The following is a 21,931-nucleotide window of genomic DNA, read 5'->3' as shown; positions in this document are numbered from 1 at the left end:
TGACTGGGAATTCAAAGAATATATTGGGGTTATAAATACCCTCATTTCTTGCTACTGGTATATAGTGCCATTGTCTGACTGGGAATTCAAAGAATATATTGGGGTTACGTGCACCCACAATTTTTACTACTGGTATACAGTGCCAGTTTCTGACTGGGAATTCAAAGAATATATTGGGGTTACAAATACCCTCATTTCTTGCTACTGCCATATAGTGCCAGTTTCTGACTGGGAATTCAAAGAATATATTGGGGTTACGTGCACCCACAATTTTTACTACTGGTATACAGTGCCAGTTTCTGACTGGGAATTCAAAGAATATATTGGGGTTACAAATACCCTCATTTCTTGCTACTGCCATATAGTGCCAGTTTCTGACTAGTAATTCAAAGAATATATTGGGGTTACGTGCACCCACAATTTTTACTACTGGTATACAGTGCCATTGTCTGACTGGGAATTCAAAGAATATATTGGGGTTATAAATACCCTCATTTCTTGCTACTGCCATATAGTGCCAGTTTCTGACTGGGAATTCAAAGAATATATTGGGGTTACGTGCACCCACAATTTTTACTACTGGTATACAGTGCCATTGTCTGACTGGGAATTCAAAGAATATATTGGGGTTATAAATACCCTCATTTCTTGCTACTGGTATATAGTGCCATTGTCTGACTGGGAATTCAAAGAATATATTGGGGTTACGTGCACCCACAATTTTTACTACTGGTATACAGTGCCAGTTTCTGACTGGGAATTCAAAGAATATATTGGGGTTACAAATACCCTCATTTCTTGCTACTGCCATATAGTGCCAGTTTCTGACTGGTAATTCAAAGAATATATTGGGGATACGTGCACCCACAATTTTTACTACTGGTATACAGTGCCATTGTCTGACTGGGAATTCAAAGAATATATTGGGGTTACAAATACCCTCATTTCTTGCTACTGCCATATAGTGCCAGTTTCTGACTGGGAATTCAAAGAATATATTGGGGTTATAAATACCCTCATTTCTTGCTACTGGTATATAGTGCCATTGTCTGACTGGGAATTCAAAGAATATATTGGGGTTACGTGCACCCACAATTTTTGCTACTGGTATATAGTGCCAATTTCTAACTGGGAATTCAAACTGCGCAAGGCTCCCGGAAAGGGACGTGGACGAGGCCGTGGGCGAGGTCGGGGGAATGGTTCTGGGGAGCAAGGTAGCAGTGAAGCCACAGGGCGTCCCGTGCCTACTCCTGTGGGGCAGCAAGCATTGCGCCACTCCACAGTGCCAGGGTTGCTTGCCACATTAACTAAACTGCAGGGTACAAACCTTAGTAGGCCCGAGAACCAGGAACAGGTCTTGCAATGGCTGTCAGAGAACGCTTACAGCACATTGTCCAGCAGCCAGTCAGACTCTGCCTCCTCTCCTCCTATTACCCAACAGTCTTGTCCTCCTTCCTCCCAAAATTCCCAAGCTTCACAGAACAATAACCCCAACTGTCCCTGCTCCCCAGAGCTGTTCTCCGCTCCTTTCATTGTCTCTCAACCTGCCTCTCCACGTCACGATTCCACGAACCTAACAGAGGAGCATCTGTGTCCAGATGCTCAAACACTAGAGTCTCCTCCATCTCCGTTCGATTTGGTGGTGGATGACCAGCAACCCACCCTCATCGACGATGATGTGACGCAGTTGCCGTCAGGGCATCCAGTTGACTGGCGCATTGTGCGGGAGGAGGAGATGAGACAGGAGTTGGAAGAGGAAGTGGTGGATGATGAGGACACTGACCCGACCTGGACAGGGGGGATGTCAAGCGGGGAAAGTAGTGTGGATGTTGAGGCAAGTGCAGCACCAAAAAGGGTAGCTAGAGGCAGAGGCAGAGGTCAGCAGCTTAGGCGAAGCCAGGCCACACCCGGAATCTCCCAAGATGTTACAGTTCGTACCCAGCCCCGAAAAACTCCCACCTCAAGGGCACGTTTCTCGAAGGTGTGGAGTTTTTTCAAGGAATGCGCCGAGGACAGATATAGTGTTGTCTGCACAATTTGCCTCTCGAAATTGATTAGGGGCTCTGAGAAGAGCAACCTGTCCACCACTTCAATGCGCCGTTATTTGGAATCCAAGCACTGGAATCAGTGGCAGGCAGCAACGGCAGGACAAAGGCCGCCTGCCGTTCACGCCACTGCCACTGCCTCTGCCACTGCCTCTGCCACTGCCACTGCTGACTGTGCTGGCGATGCACTCCAGAGGACGAGCCAGGACACCACTTCATCTGCCTCCGCCACTTTGTTGACTTCTCCCTCATCCTCCCCTGTTACTGTCTTATCTCCTTCTCCTGCACCATCAAAGGCACCATCAGGCGCTTCTTTACAACAACCCACCATCTCTCAGACATTGGAGCGGCGGCAGAAATACACTGCTAACCACCCACACGCGCAAGCCTTGAACGCCAACATCGCTAAACTGCTGGCCCAGGAGATGTTGGCGTTCCGGCTTGTTGAAACTCCCGCCTTCCTGGACCTGATGGCAACTGCGGCACCTCGCTATGCCGTCCCTAGCCGTCACTACTTCTCCCGGTGTGCCGTCCCCGCCTTGCACCAGCACGTGTCACTCAACATCAGGCGGGCCCTTAGTTCCGCGCTTTGCACAAAGGTCCACTTGACCACCGACGCGTGGACAAGTGCATGCGGACAGGGACGCTACATTTCACTGACGGCACACTGGGTGAATGTAGTTGAGGCTGGGACTGCTTCCCAAACTGGCCCGGTGTACCTCGTCTCCCCGCCTAACATTCCTGGCAGGGACACGAGAAGAACACCCCCCTCCTCCTCCTCCTCTACCGCCTCCTCCTCCGCCACCGCCTCCTCCTCCGCTGTTAGATTGACCCCAGCTACGAGTTGGAAACGTTGCAGCACTGGCGTTGGTAGACGTCAGCAGGCTGTGCTGAAGCTGATCAGCTTGGGGGACAGACAGCACACTGCCTCCGAGGTGAGGGATGCCCTCCTCGATGAGACGGCAATATGGTTTGAGCCGCTGCACCTGGGCCCAGGCATGGTCGTTTGTGATAACGGCCGGAACCTGGTAGCAGCTCTGGAGCTTGCCAGACTCCAACATGTTCCATGCCTGGCCCACGTCTTCAACCTAGTGGTGCAACGTTTCCCAAAGAGCTACCCCAATGTTCCAGAGCTACTGGTGAAAGTGCGGCGCATGTGCGCCCACTTTCGCAAGTCGACAGTAGCCGCTGCTAGCTTAAAATCTCTCCAGCAACGCCTGCATGTGCCACAACACCGGCTTTTGTGCGACGTCCCCACACGCTGGAACTCAACGTTTCAGATGTTGAATAGAGTGGTTGAGCAGCAGAGACCTTTGATGGAATACCAGCTACAAAACCCTAGGGTGCCACAAAGTCAGCTGCCTCAGTTTCACATCCATGAGTGGCCATGGATGAGAGACCTTTGTGACATCCTACGGGTCTTTGAGGAGTCCACAAGGAGGGTGAGCTCTGAGGATGCGATGGTGAGCCTTACAATCCCGCTCTTGTGTGTTCTGAGAGAATCCCTGATTGACATCAGGGATAACTCAGATCACACAGAGGAGTTAGGGATAGCATCCGATCCGTCACAGCTGGAGAGTAGGTCCACACATCTGTCCGCTTCACTGCGTTTAATGGAGGAGGAGGAGGAGGAGGAGGAGGAGGAGGAAGAAGAGTTGTCCGATGATGTGATGGTGATACAGGAGGCTTCCGGGCAACTTCGAATCGTCCCATTGTTGCAGCGCGGATGAGTAGACATGGAGGATGAGGAGGAAATGGAGATTGAACTTTCCGGTGGGGCCAGAGGAGTCATGCCAACTAACACTGTGGCAGACATGGCTGAGTTCATGTTGGGGTGCTTTACAACCGACAAGCGTATTGTCAAAATCATGGAGGACAACCAGTACTGGATCTTTGCTATCCTTGTCCCCCGGTATAAAAACAACATATCGTCTTTTATTCCGGTAGAGGGGAGGGCCAATCGCATCAATGCTTGCCACAGGCAATTGGTGCAGAATATGATGGAGATGTTTCCAGCATGTGACGTTGGCGGCAGGGAGGGCAGTTCCTCCAGTAGGCAACCAAGTTCTCACCGGTCCACACAAACGAGGGGCACACTGTCTAAGGTCTGGGACACCTTGATGGCACCCCCTCGCCAAAGTGCCGCCACGGAGGGTCCTAGTGTCACCAGGCGTGAGAAGTATAGGCGCATGTTGCGGGAATACCTTTCCGACCACAGCCCTGTCCTCTACGACCCCTCTGCGCCCTACACGTATTGGGTGTCGAAGTTGGACCTGTGGCTTGAACTTGCCCTATATGCCTTGGAGGTGCTGTCCTGTCCTGCCTGTCCTATCTGAGAGGGTGTTCAGTGCAGCCGGTGGCATCATCACTGACAAGCGCACCCGTCTGTCAGCTGAGAGTGCCGACCGGCTCACTTTGATAAAAATGAACCACCACTGGATAGAGCCTTCATTTTTGGGCCCACCTGTGTAAAGCACCCCAACATGAAACTCCATGTCTGTACTCAACCTCTCCAATTCCTCCGCATCCTCATACTCATCCACCATAAGCGTTGCACAATTCTGCTAATACTAGGCTCCCTCCACCCTGATTTCCCCCAACTCTGCTGGTTAGAGGCTCCCTCCACCCTGATTTCCACCAACTCTGCTGGTTAGAGGCTCCCTCCACCCTGCTTTCCCACAACTCTGCTGGTTAGAGGCTCCCTCCACCCTGCTTTCCCACAACTCTGCTGGTTAGAGGCTCCCTCCACCCTGCTTTCCCACAACTCTGCTGGTTAGAGGCTCCCTCCACCCTGCTTTCCCACAACTCTGCTGGTTAGAGGCTCCCTCCACCCTGATTTCCACCAACTCTGCAGGTTAGAGGCTCCCTCCACCCTGCTTTCCCACAACTCTGCTGGTTAGAGGCTCCCTCCACCCTGATTTCCACCAACTCTGCTGGTTAGAGGCTCCCTCCACCATGAATTGGTCCAAACTGGGCTGTTTAGCGGCTCCCTCCACCATGAATTGGTCCAAACTGGGGTTTTTAGAGGCTCCCTCCACCATGAATTGGTCCAAACTGGGCTGTTTAGAGGCTCCCTCCACCATGAATTGGTCCAAACTAGGGTTTTTAGAGGCTCCCTCCACCATGAATTGGTCCAAACTGGGCTGGTTAGAGGCTCCCTCCACCATGAATTTGCCCAAACTGGCCTGTTTAGAGGCTCCCTCCACCATGAATTTGCCCAAACTGGCCTGTTTAGAGGCTCCCTCCACCATGAATTGGTCCAAACTGGGGTTTTTAGAGGCTCTCTCCACCATGAATTGGTCCAAACTGGGCTGTTTAGAGGCTCCCTCCATCATGAATTGGTCCAAACTGGGGTTTTTAGAGGCTCCCTCCACCATGAATTGGTCCAAACTGGGCTGTTTAGCGGCTCCCTCCACCATGAATTGGTCCAAACTGGGGTTTTTAGAGGCTCCCTCCACCATGAATTGGTCCAAACTGGGCTGTTTAGAGGCTCCCTCCACCATGAATTGGTCCAAACTGGGGTTTTTAGAGGCTCCCTCCACCATGAATTGGTCCAAACTGGGCTGGTTAGAGGCTCCCTCCACCATGAATTTGCCCAAACTGGCCTGTTTAGAGGCTCCCTCCACCATGAATTTGCCCAAACTGGCCTGTTTAGAGGCTCCCTCCACCATGAATTGGTCCAAACTGGGGTTTTTAGAGGCTCTCTCCACCATGAATTGGTCCAAACTGGGCTGTTTAGAGGCTCCCTCCATCATGAATTGGTCCAAACTGGGGTTTTTAGAGGCTCCCTCCACCATGAATTGGTCCAAACTGGGCTGTTTAGAGGCTCCCTCCACCATGAATTGGTCCAAACTGGGGTTTTTAGAGGCTCCCTCCACCATGAATTGGTCCAAACTGGGCTGTTTAGAGGCTCCCTCCACCATGAATTGGTCCAAACTGGGGTTTTTAGAGGCTCCCTCCACCATGAATTGGTCCAAACTGGGCTGTTTAGAGGCTCCCTCCACCATGAATTTGCCCAAACTGGGCTGTTTAGAGGCTCCCTCCACCATGAATTTGCCCAAACTGGCCTGTTTAGAGGCTCCCTCCACCATGAATTGGTCCAAACTGGGGTTTTTAGAGGCTCCCTCCACCATGAATTGGTCCAAACTGGGGTTTTTAGAGGCTCCCTCCACCATGAATTTGCCCAAACTGAGCTGTTTAGAGGCTCCCTCCACCATGAATTGGTCCAAACTGGGGTTTTTAGAGGCTCCCTCCACCATGAATTGGTCCAAACTGGGGGTTTTTAGAGGCTCCCTCCACCATGAATTTGCCCAAACTGGGCTGTTTAGAGGCTCCCTCCATCATGAATTGGTCCAAACTGGGGTTTTTAGAGGCTCCCTCCACCATGAATTGGTCCAAACTGGGGTTTTTAGAGGCTCCCTCCACCATGAATTGGTCCAAACTGGGCTGTTTAGAGGCTCCCTCCACCATGAATTGGTCCAAACTGGGGTTTTTAGAGGCTCCCTCCACCATGAATTGGTCCAAACTGGGCTGTTTAGAGGCTCCCTCCACCATGAATTGGTCCAAACTGGGGTTTTTAGAGGCTCCCTCCACCATGAATTGGTCCAAACTGGGGTTTTTAGAGGCTCCCTCCACCATGAATTGGTCCAAACTGGGGTTTTTAGAGGCTCCCTCCACCATGAATTTGCCCAAACTCTGCTGGTTAGAGGCTCAATCCACCCTGATTTTCAAAACAAATGTTGGTGCCAACCTCAACTTACTACAAGGGCCAAATTCACTGCTGGTGACAAGCTCTCCTCACTGCAAGTGCCAAATACACATGTTTCAAGGTGTTTTCCTACTGTCAGAGAGGTGGTATTGAGTGTGTAAAGTGTTTAGTTGTTAGGCTGTGATGTTGGGGTAATAGAGGGTCTTTGGTGTGTTAGATGCCCCCAGACATGCTTCCCCTGCTGTCCCAGTGTCATTCCAGAGGTGTTGGCATCATTTCCTGGGTTGTCATAGTGGACTTGGTGACCCTCCAGACACGGATTTGGGTTTCCCCCTTAACGAGTATCTGTTCCCCATAGACTATAATGGGGTTCGAAACCCGTTCGAACACACGAACATTGAGCGGCTGTTCGAATCGAATTTCGAACCTCGAACATTTTAGTGTTCGCTCATCTCTATATACTAACTATCCGAAAAAATATAAATATAAATAAAAATAATAAATAAAAAATTATTAAATAACATAAGCATACAAAAGGATAAAAACTAGTATAGATCGCTATGTGGAGTTTATATGCGATTTAACGACATGCTGAAAATCTTTTGTGCAAGTTTACTGATGTGTAGTAGAATCTCTGTATTTAAATGTGGTATAACAAGATTAAATATGTGGGATATGAGTATATACATATGAGGTTTCAAGAAGGTTGTTGTATATATTGTTGGAGATATATATAGATATAGCAACAATGAGATATATGTTGGTACATTTAAGGGTTAATGTTTTTATGGGTGGAGTTTCAATTGGGGGTTTTAAAAGGAATGTTTGTCAGCATTTGAGTATGCCATGAGGAAGGGACAAGACGTGTCCCGAAACGCGTAGCCGTTTATGTTCATACCCTAATGTGGTTTCCAGTATATTTTTAATGGATTAAGAATAAAGATTTGGATATTTTTAGACTTCGGATAGTGCTGGAAAAATTTTTTGCTTCTTGGAGGCATGTACTGTACACTGGGAAAATCTTCTAAAGTATATGTTGACGTACCCATCAACATTATTGTGTAAGTGAACAATAAAAAGTTCTCTCCTTGGAATATACTTTTGACGAGCAACAACAGGATCCTGCACCCTGATTGTATTAAAATATACTGTCAACTATGCTTACACTATGTACCTTTTTTCAGTGTCAGTTAAAAGCAGAATACACCACTGAATGTCTATAAAAATATATATAATTTTAGCTCACTTCATATAATGTATGCCTGGCTTTTCTTGGGCATGAGTTATAACCGAAATCTATGCAGTTATTCTCTGACTGGCATAGATTTCATTTCTGGAGCATGGAACCTCCAGCGCTGTGTCTGATATAAAGGGGCTCTATCATTGGGAAAAGTCATTTTTAACTAATCACATCCTTGCATAGGCTTTAGAAGTCTATTCCACACCTACCTTTAGTATGTAAATTGCCTCAGTGGTTTCTGAATAAGTCCGTTTTTATTCATATGCTAATGACCTCCCAGCCAGCACAGGAAGTTCCCAGCAGCCTCCTCTCTCCTATTATCTCCTATGTGTGTGCAAACAGGAAGCTGAGTCATCATCATCAGCAGCAGCAGCAGCCTGTGCATAGGAAACAATAGGAGAGGGGGTGCACAATGCATCGTGCACCATTATAATTAGCATATGAATAAAAACGGACTTATTCAGAAACCACTGAGGCAATTTACATACTAAAGGTAGGTGTGGAATAGCATTTCTAAAGGCTATGCAAGGATGTGATTGGTTAAAAATGACTTTTCCCAATGACAGAGCCCCTTTAATAAGAGACCACAGCTGCTTCATTCAGGCACCTCTCATGCTAGCAGGGAAATTGTTGAATACTGGCATGTGAAGTGCCAACCTTAATAAATTCCTCCACTGTGTACTGCCAGCATGTACAGATGTAGTAATTTCCATGGGGTTGGGGTCATTTAAAAGAGCTGTGTAAAATAGGTCTGTTTCTACGACACCTAGAACACTGTTTCTGGTATGATATGAAAGCTGAAATTCTACTGTAGCTATAAAATCTAACAGATGACTAGATAAGAACTATGAAATATATCATATGATAGGTGCTTTCACCCTGAGCATTTTGGTGTTTTTATTTATCCAAATCCATTTAGCTGTTGCAAAGATAAGCCCTTTTAGTGATTATGCAAATTAGACTATACTAGCCAAATGGGCAGTAACACTTTGGTTTCTGCAGGGGCGGGGTCTCTGTGCTCTGTGTCAGCTACTTGGCTAATATATAACCTATTTTGCATTAACATCAAAAGATCTTCTATCTTTGGGCCAGCTGAACAGATTTGGAGAAACAAACACCAAAATGCTCAAGGTGACAGCGCCTATCAGATGATTTATTTATTAATTTACTAGTTTCTGCCCGCAACTTTGTCTGCGGGTTGTTGTTGGCAATGAGGCGCTAATAATTAGCCAAATATGGTTGCCGGTGATCCACCTGCGTCCACGTGTTGGCTCTCCTACATCTGTGCATATGCGTAGCAGCCCCAGCTGTATGCACATTCGTATGGAGAGCAGAGCAAACTGTGGTACCGCGTTGCCTCAGCTTGGCTACATCGGGCAATTCAGATCACAGGGGTTGTGTTGTGTGAGTGTCCTAGTAGTGTCTGTGTTAACAGTGTATAGAGTAGTATATAGTGGTATATAGAGTGTATACAGTAGTACATAGTGGTATATAGTAGTATATGGAGTACATACAGTGTAAACAGCAGCATATAGTGGTATATAGAGTATATACAGTGTATACAGTAGTATATAGTGGTATATAGAGTACATACAGTGTATGCTTTCACATTGTCCGACTACCTCCTGTTTAGCTCTGCCCCAAATTAGCGTGTAGATCCGCCCGCCACATAGCGTGATCCTATGGAATGGCTGAAGGGCCTGTGATGTCATCAAAGGTCCTCAAACGTTGTGTGTGTGTGTGTAAATTCATGCTTAACAGTCATGTAGTGACGTCATTTACCGGGATAAAAAGTAGTCTATATTAAATCGGGGTTCCTATCTACCTATGTGCCAAATCCATTCAGCCGTTTTTGTGTGATTGAGTAACAAACATACAAACTTTCACAGTTATAATATTAGTAGGATTAATGTAGATTAATGTGAGCCCCATATAGGGATCACAATGTGCGTTTTTTTTTTTCCTATCAGTATGTCTTTGTAGAATGGAAGGAAATCCATGCAACCTCGGGGAGAACATACAAACTCCTTGCAGATGTTGTTCCTGGCAGGTTTCGAACCCAGGACTCCAGCACTGCAAGGCTGCAGTGCTAACCACTGAGCCACCGTGTTGCCCCCCCATCAGATGATTTATGTGATTGGGCTTTATTTATTGCAGTATAAATTGCCGCATACAAATGTCTTCTGGTTGGTATAAAACTAGATACAGCTATTTAAAGTACCTCACCCACCTTTGGCAACGGCTACATCTGTACATACTAGCAATAGACAGTTTGTATGGATTCTCTCTGGCAACGCTTAGTTAGTCATAGCTAGGGACGTTTTTAGAGCTTGTCTTCTATGATAATAGGTTAATAAAGTTTATTATAAAAGTGTTCACCAAACACCGCTCTAAGCAATAGTAAAGGTGTGAAATGATCAAGCAGGAATGTATGTAAATACAACGTACATGATTAAAAACTGTCTGTAATATAGTAAATGATGTATGTAAATATAATTATGTATCTATCAAAATAAGGTTGGAAGTTGCTGCCAAAAGACTTGGAGATAAAAACCAAACTGTTCCTGATGGAGGTAAAAAAGATTTTTCAGAGAGAAAGGAGGATATCTGTTTCAGAAACAAGAAAAAAGGCTATGCAAACAATAAACAGGTAAGAAAATACAGTAAATAAAATAATCAATTTCCATGGTTTGAGGTGTGCAGTCCCTTTTTGTTATTAGATTACTTCCCCATTATACTGAACTGAGGCCTGATTCATATCTGCGTTCGTTATTCCATTCAGGGAGTCCACATGGGGACCCCCCAAATGGAATACCGAACGCATTGACAAGCGATGAGCTTATAAAAGCACATGGACCCCATACATTGTCTGCACGGAACATGTGGAGAGAAAAGTACTTCATGAACTACTTTCCTCTTTGCATGACTTGTGCGGACAGCGCGCGGAAAACAAACGGACACAATTATAGTCTAACAGGTCTGTGTGCTTTCATTGCTCACCCCTTGTCAATGCGTTCCGCATTCCCCATGGGGAGTCCTCAAACGGAATACCGAACGCAGATGTGAACTTTGCCTTACTGAGTATTGAGACTCTCAGAAATAAACAAGAAAACTTTGAGGAAACTAACAGAACTACGACAGAAAATTATTTGTTTTTGCATTTCTCTGTTCCCATTGAAATCTATTTACTTTTTTTATGCAGCATAAACTGGTACATACAAATATCTTCTAGTTGATATAAAACTGGAAATACAGCTATTTAAAGTACCCTGCCCAGCTTTGGCAACTGCTACATCTGTACATACTAGCAATAGATAGTTGGTATGGATTCTCTCTGGCAACACACATGTAATGCACATACCAGGTCTTTCTGAGCAAGAGCATGTATTTTCACCAGTTCTTTTAACTTTCTTCATATAAAAGCCTTGTGTTATAAAGCTAAGGATATTATTTGTATGTGGAAGATAATTGAAATTATTTGCATTCAATTAGGGTTGTAGCTACGGCAATCACATGGCACAGTCCATGGTTACCATTAGGGTCAGAATGATTGATAATTGAAAACTAAAAACTGGTGTCAAACTAAAATTCATGTGGTTTAATGCAAAGGCATAAGATACAAGGTGCAAATAAAATGAATGCTCCCACTCTAATGCAGATATACATATATTCTGCCAACACTGAGATTAACATACAAGAATAATGCATGCTTTTTTTTACAGCCCCTATGCTCCTTGGCTCAGTGAAGAAGAAGAGCAGATGCTGAAAGAATACATTCAGTCTCTAAAGTGGGACCTATCTTCCATTACAATGTCAGATTACTTCATCACTGATACCTCACATGCAAAGGAAGCTTCTCAGTGTGTTGAAATGATCAAAGCTAAAGTGGGCAGTGCCATCAGAGATTTATCAGAAGCTTCACCCTGTCTTCCAGAGAAACCTCCCCGAGCGCAGATTATGCAGGATCTCATGTATACTAAGGTGAGGCCAAACTATCATCAGATTCATCAATTGTATCACAGGAATCATGCATTTGTGTGTTTGTAAAAATGCCACAAGTTTCTACAAATTTATCAAAATTGCACACATAGCATGATAAATTTGCATACCTCCTAACCATTCCACATTCAGTGATAGAATCCTAGATTTCATGTGCTGTTCTAAGCAGTGAGTGGTAAGTCCGGGCTTCAGCTCTGTCTGTATTCTCAGATACATACAGTTTGTAGTTTCTGTTTGGAGCTAAATTCCCTATAATGCCTTGCATCCCAGGTCTTATGTACTTCCAAGGTCAGGTCAACCTGTTTCATCCACTTAGCCCACTCCCCACAGTTTGCTGTCTTTGTATGAAGATTGCTGGGACAGACCAGTGCAGAGCTGCAGTGAGTGCTATACTCTGCACTAAAGGAGAACTCTCAATGTTTACTTTCTTAGGCTATGTCTGTATAATGGTTACCTTCTGGCACACAGACATAGCCTGTAAATGTATGATGCTGCATAGTAAATGATGAGCACAACAAAACATAGGATTCATTGGTTAATTCAAGCTCATGTAAAACAGTTACAGACTATGGCCCACGTTTACTTATTCAGTTGTTGCCCAAAATTTCAAGACAGACACAAATTTTCATAAAATTTGCTGTCAAATGTTTCTATATTATACTAAAGTACATTTCTAAGCATTTCATAAGTTTTCAAATTTGTACTAACAAATACATCAAGTTTATGCAAAGACTCAATACGTCCAATGTTGACCCTAAAGCTGGGTTCACACAGGGTTTTTTGGAGCGTATTTTGACGTGCAAAATCTGCTCCAAAAAAGCTCTGGATGCCGTTGTAGTGCACACAGAGTTTTCTGGCATCCATTTGCGACATACCACTCCGGATTAGGCCCAAATGAATGGGCCTAGTCGGGAATGAGCCTTGCGCCACGCTCAAGAAAGGGCATGTTGCTTAATGTCGCCTGCTGAAGAGACCCCAGGACCAATGGGCATGTTTAACCACACTGATTGGTAGTTTGAGAACGACGTCATAAAAGGGCGGAGCATGTTTTGATATCATTCTTTATTTATGCAGTGTTCTAAGACAAAATTGTGAGTTTGTCCGCTCTCTTAGATAAAAAGCAATCTCTCACATGAATGGTCTTGGGATGCTTTAATGTTGGCATGGCAAAGGACTCATGGTAGAAACAGATACCTCTTTACCCCCTATAGTTATGTGCCTGTCGCTACCTTTTTACAAGAAGTACAAGGATTGAACTACAGAGGGCTGGGGTAAAGTTATTTTCTCTGTTTAGGACATCTGGAAGAATGATTGGAGAAGAAATTGTGTTTTTGTGCAAACAAAATTGCAACTTTTGTTATTTCATGCTGCCATAGCCACCTGCCTGAATGGGGGCATGGCAAGTGGTGTGGCACTGAAAACACTAGTTTTATAAATCTGCCTTTTTATTTATTATGACTGGGTTCATTATAGTTGCTTACTACTTACCTAAACTATTTACTTCATTCTTGCTTGTTGCACATGTAAACACAGTAGGATGTAGAGCTGTCTGCATCTATAGGTGGCAGCACGTCACTTTTTCCTGACGATACTTCTGACCAGTGGCGTAACAAAAGTCTTGTGGACCCGGGTGCAAACATTGTCCAGGGCCCCCTGATCCCTCCCTACAGCAATTTTTTTTAAAGTGACGGTTATGGGTGATGCAGCAGTATTTCAGGTACTTCAAAGGGATACAGCTGAAGTATCAAAAACTACAGTTATCAAGAATATAAGGAGTGAGCAGCGCAGCGCCCGGCATGTAAAAACAATAGAGGGAGCTGCGTGCTTTGGGAAACAGCTGATCTGCACAGTCCTAATAGTCTAATGCTTGGTTCACACATCAGTATGCCATCCGTCCGTTTGAATTCAGTTTGACGCTTCAAAACGGACTGATGCACATACTGATTGTATACTGAGACCTTTTTATGCTGATAGCAAACACTGTCATCCCCTGGAGGACACATAAGGGGATTAAAAGTAGCAATTGTAAACAGAGTAGAGATAAGGACATATAATAAATGTCCTTATCTCATATAATAAATGTCCCTATCTCTACTCTGTTTACAATTGCTACTTTTAATCCCCTTATCTGTCCTCTAGGGGACGGACAGCGATTGCTATCAGCATAAAAAGGTGTCCGTATACAATCAGTATGTGCATCAGTCCGTTTTAAAGTCTCAAACTGAATTCAAATGGATGGATGGCATACTGATGTGTGAACATACCCTTAGAGATATAAAGATCAGTGGGAGTTCAACACCTGTGGCCCCTGCTGATCAATTCTTTGAAGTTACTGTGGTGCTTTTGTGAGCGCTGTGACTCCTTCCCTATTCATATGGCAGAGCATCAATTTTATAATCACCAAATAATGCTATTACAGCCTGTAATAATAGTGCACAGCTGCTATAAAACAGATGATGTGTGATGTGAATAGTGTAGGGGTATATAAACAGCAAAAGCTACAGATGACAAGGAAACTCAATATCCACAGTAGCAAACCCACAATTGTATAAGGTATCGACAGAGTTGATAAAACTTAAATTTTAATTCTATTACTGAGAATAAAACCATGTGAACAAAATAATTAATAAAAACACATGCATGTATATGGTACTATCTACCGCATGGACAACACCTGAGGAAAATTTATGAACTCAGGAAAAATATAGCAAGTTTAAAACACTAAGGGTATGTTCACACAGAGTTTTTTGCAGGTGGATTTTGATGTGGAATCTGCCTCAAACTCCACCTGCAAAAATGGCTCCCATTGACTTCAATGGGAGCCACTCGCTTTTTTCCCCCCGCTAGCTAGCAGCCTAAAAAAGAAATGACATGACCTATCTTGCCGCGGATTCCAGGCTGAGTAATCATTGGCTCAAGACACACTCCTGTTTAGGCGCATTCATTCGGGCCTAATTAGGAGTGGGATGTCACAACAGAATGCCGATGCAGCACTGACTAGCCACGTGGAATGTTCACAAGGTGGAAAAGGTTTCCGCCAAATTTTCCTCCGTGTGAACATACCCTAAGAGGTGTTAAAATATAGTTGTCTACTGTCAATATGATAATGGTTACAAGCCCAGACAGATATATCCACAGTCAAGGCATAACAAGTTACGCTGGGTTCACACCAGCATTCGGCACTCCGTTCTCAGGTTTCCGTCTTCTGTATGCAGAAGACGGAAACCTGTCATGCCGAGTCTGGATGTGAGCGCCAGTGAGCGTTTTATGCTCTCCGCGGCAAAACCGTTTTTTTGAAACCGAACACCGAGTACTGCATGTCCGACTCCGTGTCCGGTTTCAAAAAAAAAAAAAAAAAAGGTTTTGCCGCGGAGAGCATAAAACGCTCACCGGCGCTTATGGCCAGACAATTTTCAAACCCATTTAAATTAATGGGTTTGGAAACATGCCGTCAGATTTCCGTCTCCTGCTCTGTTTTGTGCAGGAAATGGAAACCTGCAGAACGGACTACCGGGCACAGATGTAAACGAGCAGTACCACAGACAACCATACCTCATATATAGATAAAAGGACCAACTAGGGAGACTAAGAAAGCAATGATAATAAAGGTTTGATCTCACCAAGGGCAGGAGCATCAATCCAAGGTTCAGGCAATGGGATCATCCATTCTGGTATCAGGTGGAGCTTCAGTCTTCCGCTGACCCTATAATATATCTATACAGTCCCTAGCTCCAAGAAAAGCTCAAGAATAGTGAAGGGGCAGCACACAATATTATACACCCAGCAGTGGCCCCACACAGTATTATATGCCCAGCAGTGTCCCCCACACAGTGGTTTATTATATGCTCTCAACAGCCCCCCTCCGCACCAGTGCTATTATTATACTCTGGGGTCTCTTCAGACCCCAGAGTATAATAATCGGAGACCCAGGGAAGGTGAATATTAGTGTTTGTTATTTTTACTCTCCTTGCTTCACCTTTCCTGGGCATCCTTGCTCCAGCTATCTTCAGATGTCACTGCTGAGGCCTGTAATTGGTCCTCAGCAGTCATGTGGGAGCGCACTGACGTTATTATGTTGCTGTGCCCCATGTGACCACTGAGGCCTAACCACAGGCCTCAGTCATGTAATGTAAGAGCGAGGATACTGAGCCCAGTAGAGGTGAGTATAACTATTCATGATTTTAAGTCACCTGCCTAAGGCTAGCATTTATTGAAAAGGGGCCTGACGACATGCCGGGGCCATTTTCATTTACAATATGTATAGCGGTTAAGGAACCAGATCTTCCCTGACAACTATCATAGTGGTCCGAGGCCCCCAGCCATTTCCAGCTGGCCAAGGGCCATGTACCCCACTGGGCCTGGTTGCTGTCACATCCCCTGCAGCCACGATTGTTATGCCACTGCTGCTGGCTCCATCGATTTTTGTGCAGAAACAGATACAAGAACATTTGCTACATGTATTTCTGCATGCGTTGGACACTTTCAGCGCCTGTACAGAACGGGTCCAGGAGACAGGCAACAAAATACAGTCCTATGAAAAAGTTTGGGCACCCCTATTAATTTTAATCATTTTTAGTTCTAAATATTTTGGTGTTTGCAACAGCCATTTCAGTTTGATATATCTAATAACTGATGGACACAGTAATATTTCAGGATTGATTTGAGGTTTATTGTACTAACAGAAAATGTGCAATATGCATTAAACCAAAATTTGACCGGTGCAAAAGTATGGGCACCTCAACAGAAAAGTGACATTAATATTTAGTAGATCCTCCTTTTGCAAAGATAACAGCCTCTAGTCGCTTCCTGTAGCTTTTCATCAGTTCCTGGATCCTGGATAAAGGTATTTTGGACCATTCCTCTTTACAAAACAATTCACATTCAGTTCAGTTTGATGGTCGCCGAGCATGGACAGCCTGCTTCAAATCATCCCACAGATGTTCAATGATATTCAGGTCTGGGGACTGGGATGGCCATTCCAGAACATTGTAATTGTTCCTCTGCATGAATGCCTGAGTCGATTTGGAGCGGTGTTTTGGATCCTTGTCTTGCTGAAATCTCCATCCCCGGCGTAACTTCAACTTCGTCACTGATTCTTGAACATTATTCTCAAGAATCTGCTGATACTGAGTGGAATCCTTGCGACCCTCAACTTTAACAAGATTCCCGGTGCCGGCATTGGCCACACAGCCCCAAAGCATGATGGAACCTCCACCAAATTTTACAGTGGGTAGCAAGTGTTTTTCTTGGAATGCTGTTTTTTTTTTTGGACGCCATGCATAACGCCTTTTTGTACGACCAAACAACTCAATCTTTGTTTCATCAGTCCACAGGACCTTTTCCAAAATGAAGCTGGCTTGTCCAAATGTGCTTTTACATACCTCAGGCGACTCTGTTTGTGGCGTGCTTGCACAAACGGCTTCTTTCTCATCACTCTCCCATACAGCTTCTCCCTGTGCAAAGTGCGCTGTATTGTTGACCGATGCACAGTGACACCATCTGCAGTAAGATGATGCTGCAGCTCTTTGGAGGTGGTCTGTGGATTGCCCTTGACTGTTCTCACCATTCTTCTTCTCTGCCTTTCTGATATTTTTCTTGGCCTGCCACTTCTGGGCTTAACAAGAACTGTCCCTGTGGTCTTCCATTTCCTTACTATGTTCCTCACAGTGGAAACTGACAGGTTAAATCTCTGAGACAACGTTTTGTATCCTTCCCCTGAACAACTATGTTGAACAATCTTTGTTTTCAGATAATTTGAGAGCGGGCTGTCCATGCTCGGCGACCATCAAACTTAACTGAACTTGAATTGTTTTGTAAAGCGGAATGGTCCAAAATACCATCATCCAGGATCCAGGAACTGATTAAAAGCTACAGGAAGAGACTAGAGGCTGTTATCTTTGCAAAAGGAGGATCTACTAAATATTAATGTCACTTTTCTGTTGAGGTGCCCATACTTTTGCATCGGTGAAATTTTGGTTTAATGCATATTGCACATTTTCTGTTAGTACAATAAACCTCATTTCAACCCTGAAATATTACTGTGTCCATCAGTTATTAGATATATCAAACTGAAATGACTGCTGCAAACACCAAAATATTTAGAACTAAAAATGATTAAGATTAATAGGGGTGCCCAAACTTTTTCATAGGACTGTAGTCATTTGATTTAATGACTTGACTGCCATCTCAGTTCTTATGGATGTGGAGAGTTCTGGGGAACATGAAGTAAACAGTTTCAGTAAGTGATCTTCTATAAAGACCTAAATATATAGCTGGGGAGAAAACATTTGCCCCGGATTCTTGTTGTTTGGGGAGATGCCAAATAGTCACTTGTAAACAGAAGCTACAGCACTAGACATTTTCATTAGAGATGAGCGAACACTGTTCGGATCAGCCGATCCGAACAGCACGCACCCATAGAAATGAATGGAAGCACCTGTGACGCCAGCCGGCTACCGGCAAAGTCAGCTTCACAGGTGCTTCCATTCATTTCTATGGGTGCGTGCTGTTCGGATCTGCTAATCTGAACAATATTTGCTCATCTCTAATTTTCATGCTATTGTAACATGTTTTTAAGTTATAGTAGATTCATACTAGCGTCGGCCTATCTGCTGTTCTGGCACATTTGTTTTTGTCCTTTAGAAGAAATTATCTGAACTGAAAGCTAGCCTGCAACTACTTCAGACAGAGAAACGGACTTTGGAGTTACAATGTTTAACTCAGCAAGAGCAAGAAAAAGCCTATATGCTTATCCGAGATCACTTGCAGATGGAACATAATGAATTGACAAAAGAAGCATCTGGAAAACAGAAGAAAGACAAACAGGTAATGTATACTTCCACTCCTGGCTTTGGCTCACAAAACCTCAGCAAAATCTGTAGCAAAAAAAGCAGCTTCTTTGCAACATTTGTTCTCAGCCTAAGGGGGCATTCACACGGAGTAACGTGGCGCTGATTTTGGCACGATAACACGATCAATGGGTTAAAAAGCCTCCCATTGATTTCAAAGTGTTCTGTGCAGAAAACGAAACCCATTGTAGTCAATGGGAGTCTTTTTATCAGCACTGATTCTTACGTGAGTTGTCGTGCCAGAATCAGCACTGTTACTCCGTGTGAATGCCCCCTAACTTTGGTTGCTTTACTTCGTTGACACTTATGATACATGTCACAATAGGGCTCTTACCCCTTCTTCCGTATCACACTAAGCAGATGATTCCCAACACACCGATATTTACTCTGAAATAAAAAAGATGAGGCACTATATGGGTTTTCAGTGGGATTGGCCACAGCTTTATTTAACAGTATAACATTCAAATTATAAACCAGAATATCTCTCTTGTCTAGTGATTTTTATTTACTGTCTTTCAATGCTGTACTCTGCCCAGATGCCAAAGCAGTGAGGCAATGGGCATGTGGACAACTTCTCTTGGCAACTGGGCATGGACTCCTGCCAAGTGGTGACATCTAAAGAAAGAGGAAAAACAGCAGCCAGAAAGAAGAAAAACCACCAAGACATCTTGCTATTACCACAAACAAAGGGGCCGGGGTGGGTGGCTGCTCCTCTCACTGTGACCAATGTCAGAAGGCAAATGTGCAGTATATGCTACTGCAATATAGTTTCATGTTTACACTCCACCTCCCCAACTGACTTTGGGAATCACAGCCACTGCAGATTATAAACCGTAACTCCATCCCAAGATGCCATGCAGTCCCAAGCCTTTTCCTTGAGTTCAAGGCTATTAATATTCAGCTGGTTCATCTATTCTAACTTTGTCTTTGCTTGAAATGATTCCAGTTCTGTTTCAACATATAAGATGATGCTATGGTAACAGTCATTTTTTTAACTACTATATTTTATCAATTAAGGCTAAGTTCACACCTGTGCCTGCTTTCTGCTGAAAGATTCCATTCCCCTTCCACTTGAAAAATGTGAAGAGAAAAGCACTGTAAGCAACCCTTTTCACCCCTTTCAGGCAGAAACCCAGCAGACCCCATTAAAGTCTATCCGGTCCCAGGGTTTCTGCAGGTAACCATTTATTTTAAGCAGATTAGGTTTCTGTTCAGGGGATCCCCAAGCAGACTCCCCGAATGGAAATCCAAACGCAGGTGTGAACCTAGCGTAACATTTAAAAACATATATTGAGTAGACTTTTTTTTTTTCTACAAAGAATTTCACAGGTGGAGATAGAGAGTCTGCTGAAAGTAAGAAATTCACTTCATCATCTACCATGCAGCGACTACTAGATTCCTTGAAAACGTATGTATGCTATATTTATTCCTTTGCATAGTTGACAGAGCCAGCTATGTGCATTTAGTTTTATCTATGCTCTTTATGCTCCTAAAATAAGGGGAGCATGATATATACATGTAATGTACAGTATATAGTTTAGCCAGAATCAGAAGAGATTATGTGGTGGTGGTGGTGTGTGTGTGTGTGTGGGGGGGGGGGGGGCGTCATTTTTGCTGACCTAAGCCAGTCCAGGACAAGCTGTCCTGGACTGGCTTAGCATCACCATCTCGGCAGCCCGGCACGGGAAGGCGAGTGGTGGATTGGGGAGGCCCTGTGGACGCAGCGCTGCTCCAGCGGCCTCTCCTCATGCTTAGCAGAGAGTAGGTCCTCTCCCTGCCTGCTCTCTGCCTGCTAACGCCGCCCGTCCGCCCCGCCCCCTCCTCCCGAGGCGGGGGGGCTTTTTCACCCCTGGTTATTGTTCCCTAAAGCACGGAGCAATCTGGAAAGAAAAGTGTTAATTCAACCTACCAATGAGGTTAACAAGCCAACTTACAGATAGGTAACAAAACCCTACAAACAAGTATATCTAGGTAGTACCAGACAATGTACCAGAGAGGTGATTGGTCTGATGGAGGGTGTGCCAGTTTTCATAAATCTACCTCGCTGTGTTTTACAGTCCCCACAAAGTGAATGAGATTTCATTTAATCTCATCCACACATCCAGAAAAAAAGCTGCAAAAAACACACTGTGGCAGATTTATAATGTCTTCATAACCCCTGATTTAGTGGAGGTGTGCCTCATGTATGATGAAGTGCACGTCTTCTCTTTATTGACGCACACCCTCTGCCATGATTGGCATTGATTTCCAGCATAATTTGCGCTACATTTTTGACCCAAATGATATTGAATCTGGTGGGGCCAATCCTGAAAGTTTGTGTGTTTGGATGTTTGTGAGTTTGGATGTTTGTTCCTCAATCACGCTAAAACGCATTGACGGATTTGCGTGAAATTTGCGTTTCCACAAACATAGTTTTCGCTTGGGATTGAAACATAGGCTACTTTTGGTGCCACTAAACAACATGGCTTCCTAGCAGGAGACTCACAAAAGCAGGACTCCTAGCCCCAGCTATAGACTCACACACTGCCTGGCATTTCCTGCCTCAACCTGACTGCACACTCCTTACTGTCTCCTCAGGAGTAGCCCTCACTCTACTCACTCACATTTACATATAGCTTTCCACTACACACGGAGGCCAGTTGCTCCTGCCTGCAATTAAAATGGACTGGGATTGCAGGCATTAACACTTGACCCCCCTCCCCCTCAAATACCCCTCCCCCCCCTCCCCCTCAAATACCCCTCCCCCCCTCCCCCTCAAATACCCCTCCCCCCCTCCCCCTCAAATACCCCTTCCCCTTACCTTCAACATTGCAGACCGGCTCCTGCCTGCTGACCTCACAGGAGCCGACCTGTTCCGCTGCCAGCCAGGAGCATACTGAATGCTTCCACGCCTGTGTTTACAATACTACTATCGCAGCTGGGCTATGGACAGCCGCGATAGTAAGGCACACAATCTCTCATAGACGGCAATACACTTGGATTGCCATCTATGGAGACTTGCAATCAAATGATTGCAGGTTCACACCCCTCAGTGGAACGAAGAAAAAAGTAAAAAAAAAAGAAAACAATAAAAAAAAATCAAAAAATCATC

The 21,931-nt window shown here is 44.7% G+C and overlaps 1 protein-coding gene across 1 annotated transcript in view; it reads left to right on the top strand.

Annotated features, from left to right (window-relative positions):
- The window catches only part of USHBP1 (USH1 protein network component harmonin binding protein 1), a 69,453-nt gene that overhangs the window by 30,785 nt on the left and 16,737 nt on the right, over positions 1-21,931 (top strand). Inside the window, exons 9-12 of the mRNA XM_075281316.1 lie at positions 10,511-10,643; positions 11,716-11,974; positions 18,635-18,817; positions 20,160-20,248. Of these exons, the coding sequence (XP_075137417.1) occupies positions 10,511-10,643; positions 11,716-11,974; positions 18,635-18,817; positions 20,160-20,248 (664 nt within the window). The remainder of the gene's footprint in view (positions 1-10,510; positions 10,644-11,715; positions 11,975-18,634; positions 18,818-20,159; positions 20,249-21,931) is intronic.

This window comes from Leptodactylus fuscus, chromosome 1, assembly GCF_031893055.1.
Source record: "Leptodactylus fuscus isolate aLepFus1 chromosome 1, aLepFus1.hap2, whole genome shotgun sequence".
NCBI lineage: Eukaryota > Metazoa > Chordata > Amphibia > Anura > Leptodactylidae > Leptodactylus > Leptodactylus fuscus.
This window is presented reverse-complemented; position numbering and strand designations above follow the sequence as displayed.